Raw genomic sequence first — 24,028 nt, forward strand, 5'->3', positions numbered from 1 at the left:
CATGATTGTGACGAGATCTACCTGGAGTTCATTACCTTTGTAACTTGCTCAGCTATCAAAACTTTGGAGTCCAGTCCCTGGACCCATTATGTACCTCTTTAATCTTTTGACTACCGCCCACAGGATGGGTATGGGGTGCATAATAAACATATTAAAGTAACTGTGCGCCTCAGGCAAGCGATATGATCGGTACAATACTTATCCGAAGGTTACACAAATAACCCGCACATAAAAGACAGAAGCTTACGACGACGTTTCGGTCCGACTTGGACCATTGACAAAGTCACACTAACAGGATAGGATAGGACTCACAGGTAAGTACCCACGAGGGGCGAGGGGCAAGTGGGGACAGTGCGAAGAATAGACGGTGAGAGGAATGTCTTGAGTCGAAGAGAGAAGAGTCAGGACTAGACCCAACTGCTAAGCCACAATAACGATAACAAAAGACGATGTAGATACAACAGGAGCTCTGCAGGCACTGACTGCAACTTGCTGGACGAAAAATTGCTGCATCTTGATGTTGATTGGCGGCTGGCAGGAGCTGGAGGAGTGGTCAAGGGAGGCAAGCTTCTTGATTGGTCAGGTGTCTTTTATATGTGTGTCTGGAGTTACTTCGTTTCTTTCGTGAAGGAGGCATTCCTTATGTTGTGCAGTTTTTGGATGGAAACGATCTGTAGTCTTGTAATCTTAGGTCGAAATGCTGGGTTGGCTAGTAACTGGTCAAAGGTCATCTGGAGAGTAGTGATGGAGCAGTGGGATCCTTTACGGTTTGTAAACTTGACTCTACTGTCGATTATTTTCTTGTACAAAGTGTCGACATCCATGTTAGGTTCTTGGTCAGGAGTCGTATAAAAAGTTATATCTTTCCAGTGCAGGTATTGATCTTGATGTTGGTCTTCTATATTAATACGTCGAGAGATAGCTGGAGAGGTTTTTGTTGGTGGTTGCCGCATTGAAGGTTCTTTCAATGTTGGTGTCTCCGCTAGAGAGTGTGTAGAAGACTGTGGGAGAATCGTGGCTTCTGATTGGTCCATATGAGTAGTGGTGGGTGGAGGTGAAGGAGGTACGCCGCCACGACGAGCCAATCGACGAGCAGGAGGCGATCGACGAATAGGAGGCCTTGTTGGAGTGACGTCACTAGGTGTTGGTGGTGTTGGAGCTGCTGATGCAGAAGTGTTGATTAGATCCTTGGTAAATTTGAGTATTTCTTCCGAAGGTGGAGATGCTGGGAATATAAATGATGGCATATTATTTAGTGCAAATAACTCGTTGATGGTAGAGTTAAAAGATCCAGGTACAGCCATATTCTGCATGTGAGCGTATAGTAGACAGTAGTGGATCTTGGTTACGTCACAAGCTGGAGGAGTGATAATGGTGGAGGCTGGCTGAGTAGTAGCTTGAAGTAATTTCGTAGTATTAGCTTGGATCTTTGCAATTGCTGCATACGTTGGTGTGTTGCTAGTAGGTTTTTTCTTTGCTGCTTCTTGTGTTTTCTTCACAATATCCTTACGTGTAGGACATTTTGCTGCCAGTGTATGGTGGTCGTTACTTTTACAGTTTAAGCACGATGGTTGTGGTGGAGTAGCAATGGTGCAGGAACTGAAGGTGTGTCCCTCACTACCACATGTAGTGCAGAACTTCTTCTCTTTTACAGGACATGCTTTGGTGGTGTGATGGTAAGAATAACAGTTCCAGCAGTGTTGGATGTACTGATATCTTTCTGCTTCGATGTAAGTTGGACTGATGAAGTAGTAATAAACAGCAAGACCTTCGTTCAGAGCAGTGGCAGCCATGTTAACGTCAGTGAAGGTGACCTTGAGCATGGACGATGCATTCGGGATTTTTGTGATGCTGTCAACAGTAGCCCAAGTATTTTGCGTCTCGATGGATGTCTTGAGTTCTGCAGGTGATTGAGACGTCAGAATCTTGTCTAGTTTTTTAAGGAATACTGATTTCCTGGCCTTGAGGGCAGGAGATGACATAACAGTAAACCCTTGAGCAGTAAGTGTAGTGGTGGCATCTGTAGTGAGTAGCTTCTCTGCTTCAGCATCATCGTGACACACAACAATGAATGCTTCTTTCAGAGACAAAATGGTGTTGAATTTAACTTTCAGTGTTCCTTGAACAACAGTTGCAAGAGCAATCTTCGTTGAATCATCAACGGTACCACTTGTTGGCTTGATCTTGACACGATTTGCGTAGCTCATCGTGCAAGTCAAGGTGAAGACAACGCTGGTAAAGGTTCCCCTCCCCAACGGGGATCGTAGGGAGACTGAGTAAGTAAGGAGAGCTGCTATGACCTGCCAGGGCAAGAGTCAAGAGCAGAATCGTCTTCTCTCTCTTGTACACTAACAGAGGAGGAGCAGGACGGCTATATATAGGCAGGAAGAGGTGGAGGTAGTAGTAGTGGTAGTAGTAGTGGTAGTAGTAGTAGTAGTAGTAGTACAAGAATTGTATATAATACCGACAGGATGAAATGACACATGCACAACACCCGGGCATCCCCACCGTAGACGTTTCGCCATCCAGCCAGCCACTGGATGGCGAAACGTCCACAACAAAGACAACCAGACGCCGCACATGTGCCTAATTTCATCAGTAGATGTAGTAGAAGAAGAAGAGGTAGTAGTAGTGGTAGAAGTGGGAAATAAGGAAGACGAGCCAGTCAAATACAAAGGAAGGGGAGCACTGCAAGAGAGCTAGAAACCCACAGAGGGAGAGCAAGCACACCGAGGTGCGTGAAAGGGGAAGTGGTGAAATAAAATAAAGAAGGAACAGAAACACGAGACACGGGTTGTCTTTCTCTCTCCTGTCTCGTGTTTCTGTTCCTTCTTTATTTTATTTCACCACTTCCCCTTTCACGCACCTCGGTGTGCTTGCTCTCCCTCTGTGGGTTTCTAGCTCTCTTGCAGTGCTCCCCTTCCTTTGTATTTGACTGGCTCGTCTTCCTTATTTCCCACTTCTACCACTACTACTACCTCTTCTTCTTCTACTACATCTACTGATGAAATTAGGCACATGTGCGGCGTCTGGTTGTCTTTGTTGTGGACGTTTCGCCATCCAGTGGCTGGCTGGATGGCGAAACGTCTACGGTGGGGATGCCCGGGTGTTGTGCATGTGTCATTTCATCCTGTCGGTATTATATACAATTCTTGTACTACTACTACTACTACTACTACCACTACTACTACCACTACTACTACCTCCACCTCTTCCTGCCTATATATAGCCGTCCTGCTCCTCCTCTGTTAGTGTGACTTTGTCAATGGTCCAAGTCGGACCGAAACGTCGTCGTAAGCTTCTGTCTTTTATGTGCGGGTTATTTGTGTATCGTTCCAGTCACGGTATTGTGCCTTTTTGTTATTTACTTATCCGAAGGTTCTTCTCCTTGAGTGAGGTTTGCAACCTTTCCCCCATCCCCGCTTAGCCTGTACTCCGTCTGCGGTCTTCTTTGTCCTTTCCGAAACTTCCCAACTTTACACTTGTTGAGGTTAAACTCCAGAAGCCACTTGTGTGTATACTCACCTAGTTGAGGTTGCATGGGTCGAGTCCTAGCTCCTGGCCCCGATGTGTGAACGTCTGGCTTTGCATGGGTGTAGGCAGGGAGGGAGGGGCCACTTGACCTAACTGGGAACATTTTGTTCCCGTTTATCTCCCAGGGGGAAACTTTTCTTCCTTTATAATTCCCGCCCATATTTGGACAGCATATTTTTTTCCCCCGGACTCCCGGGAAGCAAAACTCAGTAAGACTCGAGCTTTGGTGGCTCTTAACAAGTCCAACAACAAAAACACCTTTACAACCATAGTAATTCAAGTCAACAACGCCATATACAATACAATACAATTTTTGTTTCTTTGCAAAGGTTACAATGTGCGATTTACGCTTTATAAAATGCTTTAAGCACAAAGAAATCCACTAACCTCTCGGAGGATTTTGGGCAGAAGTCAATATTACCTTGACAACAAACATTACCTTAACAACAAACATTACCTGGTAAGACACATATGCACCAGTTAGACAACTTTATTCCGAAACGTTTCGCCTACACAGTTACATCGTCTTCACATCTCTACTGTTCCTGCCTACTTTCTGTATTCGACTGAAGAAGCCTACTGTGTAGGCGAAACGTTTCGGAATAAAGTTGTCTAACTGTTGCATATGTCTTACCTAACAACCTGTCGGTATTGTATACCATTTTGATGTTCACAACAAACATTACCCTGACAACAAACATTACCTTGACAACAAACATTAATATAAACATCACCTAGTGACACTGTACCATCACACACATTACATCTCCGTCATTAGAAGGAACCTCAGAGCATTATTACCATCATTTTGATGAAGCGCTCAACCGGTAAGGGCGATACAACCTCGGGGAAAAGGCAGTTTGGTTTAAAAAATAAGAAAAAAGGCACACGACCGTGAGTGGAACAATAGACAAATAACTGTCATCTAGGAGACTGAAACTGTGACTAGTTAATAGTATAAGTCTGACTGTAATGTTGTCAAGTTTGTTTCCTATGTGAGGGTTATTTGTGCAGCTGGGTTACCCTTGTGGGTTCACCGCTTAGTTATGATTATAATAATACTGTGCAGTTGGTTTTAATTCAGGAAATGGGAGGGTGGCTCCAGTTCCTCTGATCTAAAGACCTTCACCAGCATTAAGAAATATAAAGGTAAGTCACTCTGACTTTTTTGGGTTATCCTAGGTAATATACAGTGTATGATAATTGTACTTAGTGTACCTGTACCTAATTAAATTTTTGTATTTATATGTATTCTAGGTGCTGCATGATCCCTATGACACCTCAAGGGATGTTCTTTGATGATGTTAAGGGGCTCCTTGAATCGAGTCTGAATGCCTTCCATTCCTCCAGGCACTATATGACCCCTAGGGGTTTAGCATTTCCCATGAATATAATAATAATAATAATAAATTAGAAATGTGCAACACTTGGGTATCTTTAATGAGGAAACATTTCACCACACAGTGGCTTCATCAGTCCATACAAAGGAGAATCGTGAAGAACAGGAGGAGTTTGAGGTAATCAGTCCCTCATCCTTGAGTCGATGTAATCAGTCCATTAATCTTGAAAAGAATACAGCATATGTGTGAAGAAGTGGCTTATATACTGTAGGTAGATGATGAGGTGCAGCACTTGTAGGTGGTAACACATTTGTCTAATGCAGAAATAGGTCATGCCCAAGGGTTAGGCAAGTGAAGAAATCTCAAGTATTAAGAGCCCAAGAAGTTACAGTGTCAGACAGGATTGTAAACGAATGGTTCAGAGAACCGACAAGTTGATAAATTAGACACATGTGAAACACGTGGGTATCCTTAATGAGGAAACGTTTCGCCACACAGTGGCTTCGTCAGTCCATACAAACTCCTCAAACTCCTCCTGTTTTTTTACAATTCTCCTTTGTATGGACTGATGAAAGTAAGACACATGTGCAACATCTGGGTATCTTTATTGTAGACGTTTCGCCATCCAGTGGCTTTATCAATACAAATTCTAGGACATAACTTGAAGACAGTAGAACTATGTACAGAAGATGAGGTAATCAGTCCCTCAACCTAGGAGTAGGTGCGAACAGCACCATAGTCGTGGAGATTCTGAAGCAGAAGAAAGAATCCTGGCGCTTATATAGTAACGTCAGGTGTAGCAGACGAGGGCATATTCACTGGTAGGCGGGATTCCCCAGTGGAAGTAGGTCCTTCCCAAAGAGATGGGTTAGTTGTAGAGGTAGTTGTCGTAGCCGTTGAGGGACTGATTACCTCATCTTCTGTACATAGTTCTACTGTCTTCAAGTTATGTCCTAAAATTTGTATTGATAAAGCCACTGGATGGCGAAACGTCTACAATAAAGATACCCAGATGTTGCACATGTGTCTTACTCTCATCTTGTCGGTATTATATACCATTTCGTACACAACATGGACTGATGAAGCCACTGTGTGGCAAAACGTTTCCTCATTAAAGATACCCAAGTGTTGCACATGTGTCTAATTTATCAACTTGTTGGTTCTTTGAACCATTCATCTACAATGATAATAATAATAATACATGTAATAATAATGACCCCTATGAGTTTACTGCTTCCCCATGAAAGTAATAATTATAATACTGTGTTTATTCAGAGGATAATATTAAATGAAAGTGCACTGCAGTAGGCCTACTGGCCCATGCTAGGCTGCTCCAGCTCACACCCACTCTTATACCCATCCAGCCTACAAAACTACTTGAAGTTCTCACCTCAGTGACGCTACCTGGAAGTTTGTTCTACTCGTCTAAAATTCCACTGCTAAACCAGTACTTCCCTATATCCTTTCTAAATTTGAATGCTTCCTACTTCAATTCATTGCTGCGAGTTCTGCCATAGATATTTTCAACGTGCTATTTATATCCCCATTATTTATTCTTGGTTTTCCATTTGTACACTTGCAGTCATATCTCCCCTAATTCTACATTTTCCCAGAGACAGCAGACTCAGTGCTTTCAGCCTATCTTCATAGGATTTATTGATGCACAGTATTTGTGGGTATCCAGGCAGCTGTCATGACTGATTTCATAATAGTAATTAAATGTAAATGTACCACTTACACAAAAATGTTACACCTAATTAACCCAATCTTTTAACACAATGGAAATTAGGCAGACAAAATATTTAGGGTTATCCTAGCCCTTCAGGGGGTTGTCTTGATGTTGGTGAAGGACTCTTGGTCCAAGGAATTCAAGCCACTCTCCTCTTCCTTGGATCAAACCTGACTACCTCACATTCCACAGATGCCTTTATGGGCTTGGCACTTCCTCATGAATATAACAACAATTATAATGGGTTAATTTTAAATTAAATTTTCACCAATGTATGCCTGTAAATGGAACCAGAATGTTATGTAATGTAAATATGATAAGGTGGAGTTAATGACACTTAAATGCAGTAGATAATTTCTACTGTTGTGTTCATTTCAACTCTTGCATAAGTTTTAAAATCTAGACACCATATCAAGCTAACCTAAAGGCAATGGTAACAAGCATTAGAGTAGAAGCAGACATTATTTTCATAAAGTTAGTAATCCAGGATCATCCAAAGTAAGTCAATTAATGTGGCTTGTTTCCATTGGGGTTCTTTCCTCCATCCAGGATGTGATATACAGTAGTCAGTTAACACTCAGGTACCTATTTACTGCTAGGTGAACAGGTGCAATAGTGCTAGGAGACATCTATATTTTCCCCACCCAGGATTGAACCTGGGTTTTTCAGCTGTTAGCTGAAAATGATACCATTGAATGAAAACAGTGATTACAATAATAACAGTAATTTCATGATTTTCTCTTATCTCACTTCAAGTTGGCAATTAACTTACATTGTGCAACATGAACTTTTTCACACTTTTCTAATGTATTTTTTAAATTGCTTTGATGCTGATATCATACAGAAAATGCTTCTGATGTGTATCAAATACGAATTGGAACACTTTGCTTAACACATCATACATCTTGGCAGAACAGAGAACTTCACCTAACTTGTCATACACTTTTAGAAAAGAGCTGTACCTGAAATGCTATTTGTTTTAGTTATACAAACCTTATAAAATTGCTTTACTTAGTAATAATGAATTTCTACAAAACTTTTAATGTAATTTTGGGGAGAATGAAAATTCTGACTACATATGCCAAAAGCTAATCGAAGAGTCTTGTATTACCAGTCTTATGCTTCCAGTTAATTAAAAATGTCCCATATTTATTTGTAAAATAAATACAAACATAGGTTAAAAACAAAGAAGGCATAAATGCACAGAATACAGTAACATTTACAAAGCCTATACGTACTATAGGCCAGTAACCATTTTGTATTATATGGCAGGTACAGTATACCATTATATACACTACCTCCTATTTCCCACGAACTGTATGACCCTGTGCTTAGCGATTCTTCTTAAATGTAATGAAAAATAATAATGCTAATGTACACTGCCAGAAAGATTAAAGAGGTTATCAGATTTATGACATTAATTTGATAATACAGTACTTCTCCAAAATCATGGAAGAATGATAATATGTAAAAATGCTTTATGCTTCTTGAAACCAAATATTATAAGCTAACAAATCAGTTTTGTTTTCAGTACACCATTGAGAAATTCATCCACTTATCTTTCAGATATTAATGGGACCTCATACATAGCATCTCAAAGTTTTCTAAATTTTCCACCATGAGCTTGGAATGGATCAAAAGCCAAAGAAGCTTCCTCTCTCCAGAGGTGAGAAATCTGCTTCAGGAGAGTATGCGTGTTGGCACTGATCAGGCAATCTCTTCTGACTCTCAAATCTGGGTCACAGAGAGCTGTGGAATTGTTTGGGAGAAACTTGAGGAACTTCTGTCAGGTACATTGATCCTATTTTGTTGGTACTATATATTATATTTCTGTATTTGATATGCCATATACCTTACAGTACGGTCATCTATATAAATTTATGAGCTGTTTTGGTTGCTAAAGGCCTTGTGAAAATAAAAACTGGATAATACCAAACTACATTTAAAAAGCAAATTTTGTTTCAGATTTGAGTTTGTTTTGTTTCAGAAACCATATGGCTGTAGTATATCACTATTCTGGTTAATATTGGCATCTGAAATATTATGATTAGTTTTAAATTTATGGGTCATGAGCAGAGTTTGAAGAATATGTACTGCCAGAAAACCCATGAATAACCAGATCTCTTTGCTGGTCACCCATCACTGAAAATGTTAGATAATGTAATAATATAGGGATAGTGTAGGGAAAATTGTACTTCATAAAATACCATACACTAGCAGTCTTGAGTAGTTTATACAGTAATAAAAGTATTGGTTTTTGTACAATACTAGATGACCATTTTCAGCATACATACATGATAGCCTATGAAATTATTCCTACATACAAAAAATCCTTTTCTTGTTCCTTGCTGTCTTCCTAATCCAACTCATGTTGTTATTCCTTTTTAACTCTAATATGACTCATCTCTTTTATTTATTCCTACAATATTTTTCTAACTACATGTCCATCTTGTTTCATTATGCTATTTTTTTTTTTTATCAGTTGCTTATTTTACTGTGGGTTCTCTGAGAATCACACAGTGGTAGAGCACCTGGGTGGATGCTCAAGCCCCTTACACTCAAAACCAACTTTACCATCTCCCTGCAAAACCTCCTTTACCATCTCCCTGCAACACTTCCTGGACTGACCCCTACCACACATTCCTTCCAACCCAGATTTAAACACCTTGTTGATCGTTCTATTTGTTCCATCCTCTAAATGCCCAAACCACCTCAGTAACCACTCCACAACTTTCTGAATTATACCTTTGGTAACTCTTCACCATATTCTAATATCTACTTTCTGAATTCTCTGCATAATACTCACACCATATTGCTCTCAAACATGGCATCTCCATTGCCTCTAGCCTCTTCCTCCTCACTCACATCTATATGAAATTATTGGTACTATTGCAGTGTACTCTGGTACATTCTTTGCCTTCATAAATAAGCCTCTTTCTTTTCACAAATGCCACAACACGCCACCAACCTTTATCCTATCATATATTCTGTGGCTTACCTCATTTTTCATACACCCATCTATCAACATGTCTGTTCTTAAATGTCTAAATATATTCATATCCTCATACTCCTTAGTTTTATTTGTATATTTGGAAATGTATTTTCAGGTATTGAGGAAGAATATGCAAGTAAAAAATGGTATTTTGAGGCTGTTGTCAAGCTAGCTCCACTCTTCACTCACTGCTATAATATATTGATGAAACTCACACAAGATGACTACAGAAGACTCATTCAACCATATCTGGAATGGACTCATCAGGTACATACACATATTTCATAAGAAAATTACTTCTGAAAGTAAAACATGTGTAGTATTAAATCATAATAAAAATAATTGTAAAAAGCAAAAGAATTAGCTTAATAAAGTTTTCTTATTATTATTTGATAAATTTGTTGTTTGAAATAGTTTTGCTGTCAGCAATAAATCTTTTTCTTATTTTTTTTCCAGGGGGCTGAAGTTGATGCCTGCATGAAGGAAATATCTGAGGGAAGTTTCAACAGTGACCATCTTGTTGCTCTGCTTACTGTTACAGCCATTACAGAGAGATCTTTAGGAAATGTAAATACTCTATTATATATTATATTTTTCCCCTCTCACGTCATGGACATATATAGTGTCGGTATATAGTATACTACATAAATGCATTTACAGTAAAACTTAACATATTTGGCACTTCAGTAACAGCAACTTCCATTACAGATTCCATATTTTAAGTAATTATTGTCTTTTTAACTACCATTATTTGCTGGTTGTATTTTATTGCTTGGTTTAATTAGCATTAATATTTTACCTGTTGAATTTATTTTTTTACATTCAGCACTTGTAGCATCTTGATGTATTATGAATGATAGATGGAAGGCCTGCAAGTCTCATTACTTGGTTTTTATTTTTTTTATTGCTTACAGTGCACTGATTTTCTTATTGTGAAAAATTCAGCTCTTTAATCTTTATCTTTAGCTTTCATCTTATCATTATTGTATTCCTGTGTCTGCAGAGTAATATAGAAACTGCATAATTCATGGCATACCTATATATTTTTTTGCTTTTTGTTCTGATTTTGACCCTACCTGTTCAATCAATTATTGGTACAGTATCTTATTTACCTTTTTGTACTTTTTATTATTCTTTTTAAAAATATTATTTTCATTACTCACCTTTGTACCATACCTGTGACTGTAATATTTTTATGAATATAGACCTGTATTGTATTTGTATGCTTTCAGCTTGTACTAATGAAACAGGAACAAGTGCCATTTTTGCTTCGAGACCTTCTTGTTACAACAGAATTGAAGGAATTGCTTGGAAACACAAGGGTAAGCAGTAAGATCATTATTAATTCTATATTTTTTTTAACATGCTGGCAGTCTCCCACCAAGGCAGTAATTAATTTTAGAAGAGATATCTAATACCCCTGCATTATCTGTGAGCCATAGTTAAGTGGAATGTACACTGCACAAACAGTTCTCTTACACTAAATATTTTCTTGGTGGGTAAGCAGAGTAGTTTTTAAGGAGTAGCATTTTATAGTCTTTAGAAAACCCAGCTTTGATCACAATACTGTCTAGCTTTATTAATAAAAATTTTTTAAACTAATTATTGGCAATGTATTGTTTAATCCAGCCTTCTGGCCCACGTTTTAAATAAAAGATTATTTTAACATCCTTGAGCTCAAAGGCTTTACTGCTGCATGTGTATGCAGTCTTCATTTGTGTAGATCAGTGTAGTAACCCTCTCTTTTGATTCTGTCTGACCATCCACTGATTTCTCATGGCTAGAAACTATGTATATAGAGAGTATTTCATTCAGTACCTCTCCAGCATAAATATATTTTCTTGACAGTACAGTATAAATTCATTAAGATAATCATACTCTTCCATTAAACCTGAAAATTTGTCCACATAATTTTTAGTAGCTCTTTGGTCTTCTACCTGGGTACAGGTAGAAGGTCATATAGCATGAATTCGTATCATATTACTCCTCCTTTGAAATTTGTAATTTCATGATAATGTAAGATTTAAGTTGCATCGAGAGGGGAAAGGATATAATGAACAGACATTACACTAGCCACAAGGGGCTTCATGAATGAATTTAAACATGGACTGGGGGTAGTAATGATCCTTCTGGAGTCTTGTTGGGGCCTAATTAAGGTCCACAAGTCCTCATTCTTTTGTACACTCACTGGGTCTTCAAAGGCAACATTTACTCCTGACTAATGTGCTGAAAATGTCACTTGTACACTTTTTTATCAACACACTGGCCATATCCCACAGAGGCAGGGTGACTTAAAAAGAAAAATTAAAAAGTTTTTGTTTTTAAATTTAGTAATTTAAACAGAAGGGTTACTAACCCGTTGCTCCCAGCATTTTAGTTGCCTCTTATGACATGCATGGCTTACAGAAGAAGAATTCTCTTCCATTTCCTCATGGAATATGTATTTGTACACTTAGCATAAAGAAAGTTATGCATACTGTATAACAAATAATGAATACAGCTTCTCCTTATTTAGCGACATACTCGTTTACCAACAACTCAGACTTACGACAGGCTCTATGACCAGTATGCATACCTAAATAATGTACAGTGGAACCTTGACTTACGAGTTTAATCCATTCCATGACCTTGCTCATAATCAATTTACTCATATATCAAATCAACTTTCCTCATTTAAATTAATTGAAATGCCATTAATCCGTCCCAGCGGCAGGACAAAATGTTTCAATATAACAACTCTAGGCTTATTTATCAATCACATTTCATCTAATATGACATAATAAACAATATGATTAACAGAGAAACATGATATATACAATAGAATGAATAAAATAGGCCATAATATGATGAGTGATGATACAATTTGTTTTGTTTGATTGCTAAACTTAACTGGTACAATTTACTTTAATTCCATGGAAATCATCCTCTTTTTCTACTCAGCACTGTCCTTTGCACTTATTTTCTTAGGACCAATGGTTAGAAAAAAGAAATTTGGCCAAATAACCGTAAAAAAATGCAAGCAAGCACGAGAGAAATGCTCCCACAGCGATGTAAACATGTGGACTCCTTACCGGATGTTTTGCCATCGGCTGCACCAACTAGTGGCAGCATTCTGAATTATTATTACGTATTATGTATGTATTATTATTATTATTTTTATTATTATTATTCTTATATTATTGTTATTATTATTATTATTATTACTATTTTTTTTTTTTTTTTTTTTTTTTTTCAACAAGTCGGCCGTCTCCCACCGAGGCAGGGTGACCCAAAAAAGAAAGAAAATCCCCAAAAAGAAAATACTTTCATCATCATTCAACACTTTCACCACACTCGCACATTATCACTGTTTTTGCAGAGGTGCTCAGAATACAACAGTCTAGAAGCATACACATATAAAGATACACAACATATCCCTCCAAACTGCCAATATCCCAAACCCCTCCTTTAAAGTGCAGGCGTTGTACTTCCCATTTCCAGGACTCAAGTCTGACTATATGAAAATAACCGGTTTCCCTGAATCCCTTCACTAAATATTACCCTGCTCACACTCCAACAGATCGTCAGGTCCCAAGTACCATTCGTCTCCATTCACTCCTATCTAACACGCTCACGCACGCTTGCTGGAAGTCCAAGCCCCTTGCCCACAAAACCTCCTTTACCCCCTCTCTCCAACCCTTTCGAGGACGACCCCTACCCCGCCTTCCTTCCCCTATAGATTTATATGCTTTCCATGTCATTCTACTTTGATCCATTCTCTCTAAATGACCAAACCACCTCAACAACCCCTCTTCTGCCCTCTGACTAATACTTTTATTAACTCCACACCTTCTCCTAATTTCCACACTCCGAATTTTCTGCATAATATTTACACCACACATTGCCCTTAAACAGGACATCTCCACTGCCTCCAACCGTCTCCTCGCTGCTGCATTTACCACCCAAGCTTCACACCCATATAAGAGTGTTGGTACTACTATACTTTCATACATTCCCTTCTTTGCCTCCATAGATAACGTTTTTTGACTCCACATATACCTCAACGCACCACTCACCTTTTTTCCCTCATCAATTCTATGATTAACCTCATCCTTCATAAATCCATCCGCCGACACGTCAACTCCCAAGTATCTGAAAACATTCACTTCTTCCATACTCCTCCTCCCCAATTTGATATCCAATTTTTCTTTATCTAAATCATTTGACACCCTCATCACCTTACTCTTTTCTATGTTCACTTTCAACTTTCTACCTTTACACACATTCCCAAACTCATCCACTAACCTTTGCAATTTTTCTTTAGAATCTCCCATAAGCACAGTATCATCAGCAAAAAGTAACTGTGTCAATTCCCATTTTGAATTTGATTCCCCAAAATTTAATCCCACCCCTCTCCCGAACACCCTAGCATTTACTTCCTTTACAACCCCATCTATAAATATATTAAACAACCATGGTGACATTACACATCCCTGTCTAAGACCTACTTTACCGGGAAGTAGTCTCCCTCTCTTCTACACACCCTAACCTGAGCCTCACTATCCTCATAAAAACTCTTTACAGCATTTAATAACTTACCACCTATTCCATATACTTGCAACATCTGATACATTGTTCCTCTATCCACTCTATCATATGCCTTTTCTAAATCCATAAATGCAATAAAAACTTCCCTACCTTTATCTAAATACTGTTCACATATATGCTTCAATGTAAACACTTGATCTACACATCCCCTACCCACTCTGAAACCTCCTTGCTCATCCGCAATCCTACATTCTGTCTTACCTCTAATTCTTTCAATTATAACCCTACCGTACACTTTTCCTGGTATACTCAGTAAGCTTATTCCTCTATAATTTTTACAGTCTCTTTTGTCCCCTTTCCCTTTATATAAAGGGACTATACATGCTCTCCGCCAATCCCTAGGTACCTTCCCCTCTTTCATACATTTATTAAACAAAAGTACCAACCACTCCAACACTATATCCCCCCCTGCTTTTAACATTTCTGTCATGATCCCATCAGTTCCAGCTGCTTTACCCCCTTTCATTTTACGTAATGCCTCACGTACCTCCCCCACACTTACATTCTGCTCTTCTTCACTCCTAAAAGATGGTATACCTCCCTGACCAGTGCATGAAATTACTGCTTCTGTTTCTTCCTTAACATTTAAAAGTTCCTCAAAATATTCTCGCCATCTTCCCAATACCTCCATCTCCCCATCTACTAACTCCCCTACTCTGTTTTTAACTGACAAATCCATATTTTCCCTAGGCTTTCTTAACTTGTTTAACTCACTCCAAAATTTTTTCTTACTATTACTATTACTATTACTATTACTATTGGGAGATTCTGAAGAGAAGCTGCAGAGATTGGTGGATGAATTTGGTAGGGTGTGCAAAAGAAGAAAATTAAAGGTGAATACAGGAAAGAGTAAGGTTATGAGGATAACAAAAAGATTAGGTGATGAAAGATTGGATATCAGATTGGAGGGAGAGAGTATGGAGGAGGTGAATGTATTCAGATATTTGGGAGTGGACGTGTCAGCGGATGGGTCTATGAAAGATGAGGTGAATCATAGAATTGATGAGGGAAAAAGAGTGAGTGGTGCACTTAGGAGTCTGTGGAGACAAAGAACTTTGTCCTTGGAGGCAAAGAGGGGAATGTATGAGAGTATAGTTTTACCAACGCTCTTATATGGGTGTGAAGCGTGGGTGATGAATGTTGCAGCGAGGAGAAGGCTGGAGGCAGTGGAGATGTCATGTCTGAGGGCAATGTGTGGTGTGAATATAATGCAGAGAATTCGTAGTTTGGAAGTTAGGAGGAGGTGCGGGATTACCAAAACTGTTGTCCAGAGGGCTGAGGAAGGGTTGTTGAGGTGGTTCGGACATGTAGAGAGAATGGAGCGAAACAGAATGACTTCAAGAGTGTATCAGTCTGTAGTGGAAGGAAGGCGGGGTAGGGGGTCGGCCTAGGAAGGGTTGGAGGGAGGGGGTAAAGGAGGTTTTGTGTGCAAGGGGCTTGGACTTCCAGCAGGCATGCGTGAGCGTGTTTGATAGGAGTGAATGGAGACAAATGGTTTTTAATACTTGACGTGCTGTTGGAGTGTGAGCAAAGTAACATTTATGAAGGGATTCAGGGAAACCGGCAGGCCGGACTTGAGTCCTGGAGATGGGAAGTACAGTGCCTGCACTCTGAAGGAGGGGTGTTAATGTTGCAGTTTAAAAACTGTAGTGTAAAGCACCCTTCTGGCAAGACAGTGATGGAGCGAATGATGGTGAAAGTTTTTCTTTTTCGGGCCACCCTGCCTTGGTGGGAATCGGCCAGTGTGATAATAAATAATAAAAATATTATTATTAATTTAAGGAACTGAAACTCACTCATTATTATTGATATTTGAATAATAATAATAATAATAATAATAATAATACATATGTAATAATAATAATAATACATATGTAATAATAATAATAATAATAATAATGAGAGCTTCAGAATGCCACCAGTGCACTTTATATCACTGTGTGGGAGTATTTCTCTCATGCTTTGCTTACATTTTTTGCAGTCATTTTGCAAACTTTAATTTTTCTAAGCATAGGTCCTAAGAAAGTAAGTGTAAAGGACAATACTGAGAAGAAAAAGAGGATGATTCCCATGGAATTAAAGCATGAAAATATAGATAAAGAAGCAAGGTGTGCAGGTTTTGGTTTGAGGGGGAAATGAGGGGAGCTGGCTTGTAACTCAGATGTTGGCTCGTAACTCAGAGCAAGAAATCGACCGAGCGACGGCTTGCATCTCAAAAAACTTGTACGTTGGGACACTCATAAGTCAGGGTTCCACTCTAATACAACTGATTTCCTCTATTCTGTTTATTACAATATACAATACACTACTGTATAAACATTTAAAAATATACCAGAAATGTTACAGATGGTGCAAAGGTGACATTAAAATAATATCAAAGATGGTTGACACAAACCCACTACCATTATAGTATGCTCCTCACTTAGTGACAAATTTGTTTACTGATGTGGTCTTCGGAATGGAACTCTATCGTTAAGTGAGGAGAGGCTGTATAAATGGATGAAGACTGAGACACTTATGTAACATATGGGAATCTTTATTGAGGAAATGTTTCGCCACACAGTGGCTTCATCAGTTTAATACAAAGCAGAAAGTTGTAAGGAGAGAAGACTAAGGTAATCAGTCCCTCAGCCTGGAGTCGATGTGTTCAGTCCATCAATCTTGTAGAATGTACATCATAGGGCCGTAGACATGGCTTATATACCATAGTCAGGTGAGGCAAAGCAGTAGGAGGCGGGGTCATAGTGGAACCATCCACAAGTATAAGTAGGTCTTCGTCCAAAGGTTGGATAAGTTTTGAAGAATTCTTTGTATCGAGACTGATGAAGCCACTGTGTGGCAAAATGTTTCCTCAATAAAGATTCCCATATGTTGCATAAGTGTCTCAATCTTCAACTTGTCGTTTTTTTAAACCATTTATCACATCTGTCAGACACTGCAGCATCATGGGATTTTGATACAAAGAATTCTTCAAAACTTGTCCAACCTTTGGACAAAGACCTACTTAGACTTGTGGATGGTTCCACTATGACCCTGCCTTCTACTGCTCCACCTCACCTGACTACAGCATATAAGCCATGTCTACAACTCTATGCTGTACATTCTACAAGATTGACGGACTGAACACATCGACTCCAGGCTGAAGGACTGATTACCTCAAACTCCTCCTCTCCTTACACCTTTCTCCTTTGTATTGGACTGATGAAGCCACTGTGTTGCAAAACATTTTCTCAATAAAGATTCCCATATGTTGCATAAGTGTTTGAATCTTCAACTTGTTGGTTTTTTAAACCATTCATCACATGTATAAATGGATGAATAGGAGAATTATTAGTCAAATGCTACCTTAATATTTTATTAGAATCATGATATCTGTGGACTAGCCAGAGAGCAGATAATGCTGAGTGTGTCTTTGTATCGCCCTGCCAGGTTCAGCTGCTGAGGATATTACTGGGTTCTGTGTTGGGCATAAATCTCCGCAACATTGCATGGCATGGCTTCCTTAGCCCCTGTGAAGCAAATCCAGCATTTGTTGCTACCCTCATCATTATTCTTGCTGACTGTGGCAGATGGCTCAAAGACTGCAGTGTTACTAATGTTCCCTGTAGACCATTTGTATCATTCAAAGAGGTAAGAGTATTTCACTCATAGATTCTCAACTTTAAGATATGAAAGGGGCAATGATTGGTAATGTGTTTTCTTCTTGAGTCCACAATGACTTCATAGGAAATAGCTTGTGTTTTACCTGTGGCTGGTTTCAAGAGTTCTGCCCTCACAGCTTTGCTGGAGGATCAGATTTCCTTGTTGATTGCCTGATCAACAGGACAGTGGCTGATAGTGGCCTGCAGGCCTACAAAACCATCACAACCTTTCTGACCAGGTAACTCGAGCAAGTAATAGGCCAGTTTTCTTTTAAAAACCTCTACCTGTTTAACAAAAACTTTTGTACTGGCACCTCTCTGATCTTTAAATGAATTTGTCCTCCTATAACTATATTTTTTTTTATCTAAATGACCATCTCCTTCCAAGCCAGGGTGACCTAAAGAAGGTAACATATTTGCCATCATTCATTAATTCACTGTTCAGTCAGAAATGTGCTGACATCACAGTTCAGATTATACTCTGACTGCAACATTCCTACCCCCGTCCTTCAGAGTGCAGGCACTGAAGGAGGGGTGAGAATGTTGCATACATTCATTTATATAAATAACCTTTTCTATGTACGTATGTTTCTTTTTTCTCCATTCACTTGTTGTTCCTATGTAATTATATACTGAATTTTTATGTCAGACGTATACAGAAATCTTTTAGCACTTCAAATAATGTACTGTATGATATTGATAATAATATTTGCACACTTTTAGGCATGTTGTCCAATGAGTGTATTTGAAAAGGTTGACATCCCACCAAGACCAGTAATGGAAGAGGTGATAACTAAATCTCCTCTTGTTCCAACTATTATGATTCCAGTGTGGATGAAGGCACTTGATCTGTTAGCGGAGAAAAGGTAAGGTGATGTACAAATGTACAATGTACAGCTAGCATCGATATTAATTTTTTCTGCCTATACAGTGGACCCCCGGTTAACGATATTTTTTCATTCCAGAAGTATGTTCAGGTGCCAGTACTGACCGAATTTGTTCCCATAAGGAATATTGTGAAGTAGGTTAGTCCATTTCAGACCCCCAAACATACACGTACAATACGTACATACACGTGATCGTTAAGCGGGGGTCCACTGTATTAGAATTATGTGCAGGGCAAAAATATTTGTATTTAAAAGTCTTGTAAAAACAAGTACAGTATCTGGATATTTTTAAGACTATAATTCTGGCAAAATTTAAAATTTGTACATGTATCTGCATCCTATAATAGCTCTTTTCCATTGGTAACCTTCCTTCATGTAAGGTTCTTCTTTCAACAAACCAGCCTTATCCCACCAAACCAGGGTGTCCCAAAAGGAAAAAACGAAAGTTTCTCCCTTTACATTTAGTAATACATACAGGAGAAGGGGTTACTAACCCCTTGCTCCTGGCATTTTAATCGCCTCTTACAACATGCATGGCTTAAGGAGGAAGAATTCTGTTCCACTTCTTCATAGTGATAAGAGGAAATAAACAAGGACAAGAACTAGTAAGAAAAATAGAAGAAAACCCAGAGGGGTGCGTATATACGTATATGCTTGTACATGCATGTGTAGTGTGACCTGGGTGTAAGAAGAAATAGCAAGACATACCTGAAACCTTGCATGTTTGTGAGACAGAAAAAAGACACCGGCAATCCTACCATCATGTAAAACAATTATGAGCTTCCGTTTTACACTCACTTGGCAGGATGGTAGTACCTCCCTGGGTGGTTGCTGTCTACCAGCTGTTGTAAGTTGCTCTTATTTTAGAAGAGCCCATATTATTGTTTATACAGTGAAACTTTGATTTAGTTGGCTATTGGGGAGGGGGAGACAGTATCTGGTAAAGTCTCTTATCTAGTAAAGGCTGGGTCACTTGCACCATACTTTGAAAGTCTGGGGCTACAGTAGATTATGAAACAAGGTAGATAATGATTGTGAGAAAAAAATATATATGTAATTCCACAATGTATGCTGTATTAACTGACAGTAGTACTGTAGTTATTCTAGGAGGATTTGACAAGGAAAAATAGCAGCATATATTACTATAGCAGAGGACATGAAATCATCATTGTTTGCAACAGTACTGATACAATCTGAATGCCATTGGAAATAATAAAGAAAATGAACAGGTCCATAGCAGAGAAGTGATTCTTCCAAAAAATTATTATTATTTATTAACACATCAGCCAATTACCGCCAAGGCAGGGTGGCCCGAAAAAGAAAAACTTTCATCATCATTCACTCCATCACTGTCTTGCCAGAGGGGTGCTTTACGCTAGTTATAAAACTTCAACATTAACACCCCTCCTTCAGAGTGTAGACACTGTACTTCCCATCTCCAGGACTCAAGTCCAGCCTGCCAATTTCCCTGAATCCCTTCATATATGTTACTTTGCTCACACTCCAACAGCACGTCAAGTATTAAAAACCATTCATCTCCATTCACTCTTATCAAATACACTCATGCACGCTTGCTGGAAGTCCAAGCCCCTCACACACAAAACCTCCTTTACCCCTTCCCTCCAACCCTTTCTAGGCTGACCCCTACCTTGCCTTCCCTCCACTACAGATTTATACACTCTCAAAGTCATTCTGTTTTGATCCATTCTTTCTACATGTCCGAACCACCTCAACCCCTCCTCAGCCCTCTGGACAATAGTTTTGGTAATCCCACACCTTCTCCTAATTTCCAAACTACGAATTCTCTGCATTATATTCACACCACACATTGCCCTCAGACATGACATCTCCACTGCCTCCAGCCTTCTCCTCGTTACAACATTCATCACCCATGCTACACACCCATACAAGACTGTTGGTACAACTATACTCTCATACATTCCCCACTTTGCTTCCACAGATAAAGTCCTTTGTCTCCACAGACTCCTAAGTGCACCATTCACCCTTTTCCACTCATCAATTCTATGATTCACTTCCTCCTTCATAGACCCATCTGCTGACATGTCCACTCCTAAATATCTGAATACATTCACCTCCTCCATACTCTCTCCCTCCAATTTGATATCCAATCTTTCACCACCTAATCTTTTTGTTATCCTCATAACCTTACTCTTTCCTATATTCACTTTTAATTTTCTTCTCTTACATACCCTACCAAATTCATCCACCAACCTCTGCAACTTCTCTTTAGAATCTCCCAAAAGCACAGTGTCATCAGCAAAGAGCAACTGTGACAACTCCCACTTTGTGTTTGATTCTTTATCTTTTAACTCCACGCCTCTTGCCAAGACCCTCGCATTCACTTCTCTTACAACCCCATCTATAAATATATTGAACAACCACGGTGACATCACACATCCTTGTCTAAGGCCTACTTTTACGTGGAAATAATCTCCCTCTCTCCTACATACTCTAACCTGAGCCTCACTATCCTTGTAAAAACTCTTCTCTGCTTTCAGTAACCTACCTCCTATACCATACACCTACAACATCTGACACATTGCCCCCCTATCTACCCTGTCATATGCCTTTTCCAAATCCGTAAATGCCACAAAAACCTCTTTACACTTATCTAAATACTGTTCACCTATATGTTTCACTGTAAACACTTGGTCTACACACCCCCTACCTTTCCTAAAGCCTCCTTGTTCATTTGCTATCCTACTCTCCGTCTTACTCTTAATTCTTTCAATAATAACTCCACTATACACTTTACCAAGTATACTCAACAGACTTATTCCCCTATAGTTTTTGCACTTTTTTTTTATCCCTTTGCCTTCATACAAAGGAACAATGCATGCTGTCTGTCAATCCCTAGGTACCTTACCCTCTTCCATACATTTCTTAAATAATAACACCAACCACTCCATTGAATTTCCCAGGTTAGGAGTATGCAAGTAAGACAGCAAGGATAGGATATCAGATTGATGGATCATTGTGGTATGTTGCATTAAAGATGTGGCACTCACTGAGGAAGGATTTACAGTGCATATTAGGACGGCCAGCTGGCCGTTGCATCACTGCCAAGAAGTCAAAGAAAGTTCTGTGACAGATTATTGAAAGCTTGTTCAATAGACTATTTTAAGGAGGCCATTGCAGCTAAACTTGTTATATAGAGGTACTGTACTTTATAAGTGGATTATTAAAATACGACTCTTTAATGAGCAAACTATGTAAAATTAATCAGATACTATTTGTTACAAAATACACTATACTGTAAGATAATCTAAGAATAATTCTTGTATCTATATCTCTAGGTGGGGCTTGAGTGTAACAGCACTTCTGCCAATGTTGGAGTGTTCTCTGCGATGCTTATTTGCTCATACTAATGAAGTCTCAGAACGAGTTTTAACTGCGGAAAATTCAACATTATATACCACTTTGGATGAAATTCTTGAACCTTGTATTAATGAAGGAATCTGTGATTCTGTAGATCTTGTAAACGATGATCAGAGTGCAGAACAGTCCACTCATAATGTATTGGAGGAAAATACTAGGAATAACACTGATATCTATTTCAAACATGAAATTCCTTCATATACATCTACTGAAGCAAGAAAGTTGTCAAGTAATAATCATATATTACTTTTTATTGGCAAAAAGCTTAATGAAGCACTTCATGATCTTTTGAATTTTGTACAGGGTCCTCGTGTGCGAGATAGAATAAGCCATGGTGAGGTCAGACTGAAAGAATTCCCTCAGGAAATAGCTCAACATACACTGTGCCTCTGTATCCTTGTGTTATCACTTGGCAACTGGAGGTCAAAATTGCAAGGTATATGTATTTGCAATAAAAACAAGCACTGTAGTCAATGTAATGCTGACTATGTTCATTTTTTAGATCCAGGAATGGGCATTATGTGCTGTGATTTGAAACAAATATATATCAAAAGTGTTGCAGGTAATCATAAAATTAAGGATTGCATTAATGGCTTATTTGATTTTATTTCTATAACTGAAACATCAGAAAACTTGAATGATCTTTTAGCAGTGTTAAGTGACGGTATTGAAAAGTATAAAAGCATTTACCATCCAACTGCCATACTTCACAATAAACTAGTTTCTTCAGCATCTCAGCTAAAGGACTGGTTAACGTGGAAGAAAGTAGATGCTGATGAGCTAGGCTATGATAATTGGGAAGGTTGGAACAATTTAGAGCTGCCAGAGATAGTATCTATTTCTTCTCTTGGCAATACACATGAGATCAAAGGCCTAAATAATATTAAAGATTTCTCTTCCCAGATTTGCAATGTCAATTATGAAGTCCTGTACAGACCAAAGCCAGAACTTGAAATTGTATCTATTCTTCAGAGAATTGCTTCAAATGTTCACTCAGCTCTTGACAACATTTGTAAAAATCTTTCCATCAAATATTCACAATATATTGACAAAAAACTACGATCAAGGCAGAGGGAAACGTATCGTAGACAATTAAATGCCATTCCAGTGATAATACTTAATATTTATTTCACCCTTCAAATAATATATATGGTATTTTTCTCAGTAAATAAAGTTTCTGAGCTTAGTAAGCCATGTTTTAATAATCTAATTAAAATGTTTAAATTGATGCTCAAGGTTCAGGAGAATATTGTATCACAAACAGATCTTAATGCTAATCATTGGGATGAAGCAGCATCAAACTCTCTCAGAAATATTGAGACTCTGAGACAATATTTTTCTTCTTAAAAATTATTGTTCTGTAAAATAATGTAATTTAAACCATTTTATGTAAGTCAAGTAATGAAATTATTAATATGGAATATTCTGTTCACTTCAAATTCAGTGTGTGTGTATAAGGTGAGGATAAATATAAGGAAGTTTTCTGTGTTTGACTTGTCCCCTCAACCCCCTTCTCTGTAAGTAAGTAGGAATAGATAAAATGTTTTTAATTTATAGTCTGTAGTAGACAAAGTCACAAGCAGCACTTGGAAACTAAGGATAGCATTTTGCATGCACAGTATGCTTTATCAAGCGTGTGTCTTGTTTGACTACAACTTTTCAGTATTCTTATACAATTCTTTTTTTTTTATTAACACACTGGCCGATTCCCACAAAGACAGGGTGGCCCGAAAAAGAAAAACTTTCACCATCATTCACTCCATCACTGTCTTGCCAGAAGGGTGCTTTACACTACAGTTTTTAAACTGCAACATTAACACCCCTCCTTCAGAGTGCAGACACTGTACTTCCCATCTCCAGGACTCAAGTCCGGCCTGCCAGTTTCCCTGAATCCCTTCATAAATGTTACTTTGCTCACA

General features: G+C 38.6%; 1 protein-coding gene across 8 annotated transcripts; it reads left to right on the forward strand.

Annotated features, from left to right (window-relative positions):
• Positions 1–3,721: 3,721 nt before the first annotated feature.
• On the forward strand, positions 3,722–23,590 carry LOC128689682 (endoplasmic reticulum membrane-associated RNA degradation protein-like). Of its 8 annotated transcripts, none has more exons than XM_053778053.2 (10): positions 3,722–4,361; positions 4,619–4,683; positions 4,792–5,051; positions 8,170–8,393; positions 9,711–9,862; positions 10,052–10,162; positions 10,828–10,917; positions 17,612–17,812; positions 18,547–18,689; positions 22,028–23,590. In XM_053778053.2, the coding sequence occupies exons 4-10, from the start codon at positions 8,222–8,224 to the stop codon at positions 23,454–23,456; spliced, it is 2,298 nt and encodes a 765-aa protein (XP_053634028.2). In that variant the 5' UTR covers positions 3,722–4,361; positions 4,619–4,683; positions 4,792–5,051; positions 8,170–8,221; the 3' UTR covers positions 23,457–23,590. The 8 variants fall into 8 exon arrangements, with proteins under 8 accessions (XP_053634028.2, XP_069940986.1, XP_069940965.1 ...); XM_070084885.1 differs by having other exon boundaries at positions 3,722–3,994; XM_070084864.1 differs by lacking the exon at positions 4,792–5,051.
• The last annotated feature ends 438 nt before the right edge of the window (positions 23,591–24,028 follow it).

The sequence above is a fragment of the Cherax quadricarinatus genome, chromosome 1 (genome assembly GCF_038502225.1).
Source record: "Cherax quadricarinatus isolate ZL_2023a chromosome 1, ASM3850222v1, whole genome shotgun sequence".
Lineage (NCBI taxonomy): Eukaryota > Metazoa > Arthropoda > Malacostraca > Decapoda > Parastacidae > Cherax > Cherax quadricarinatus.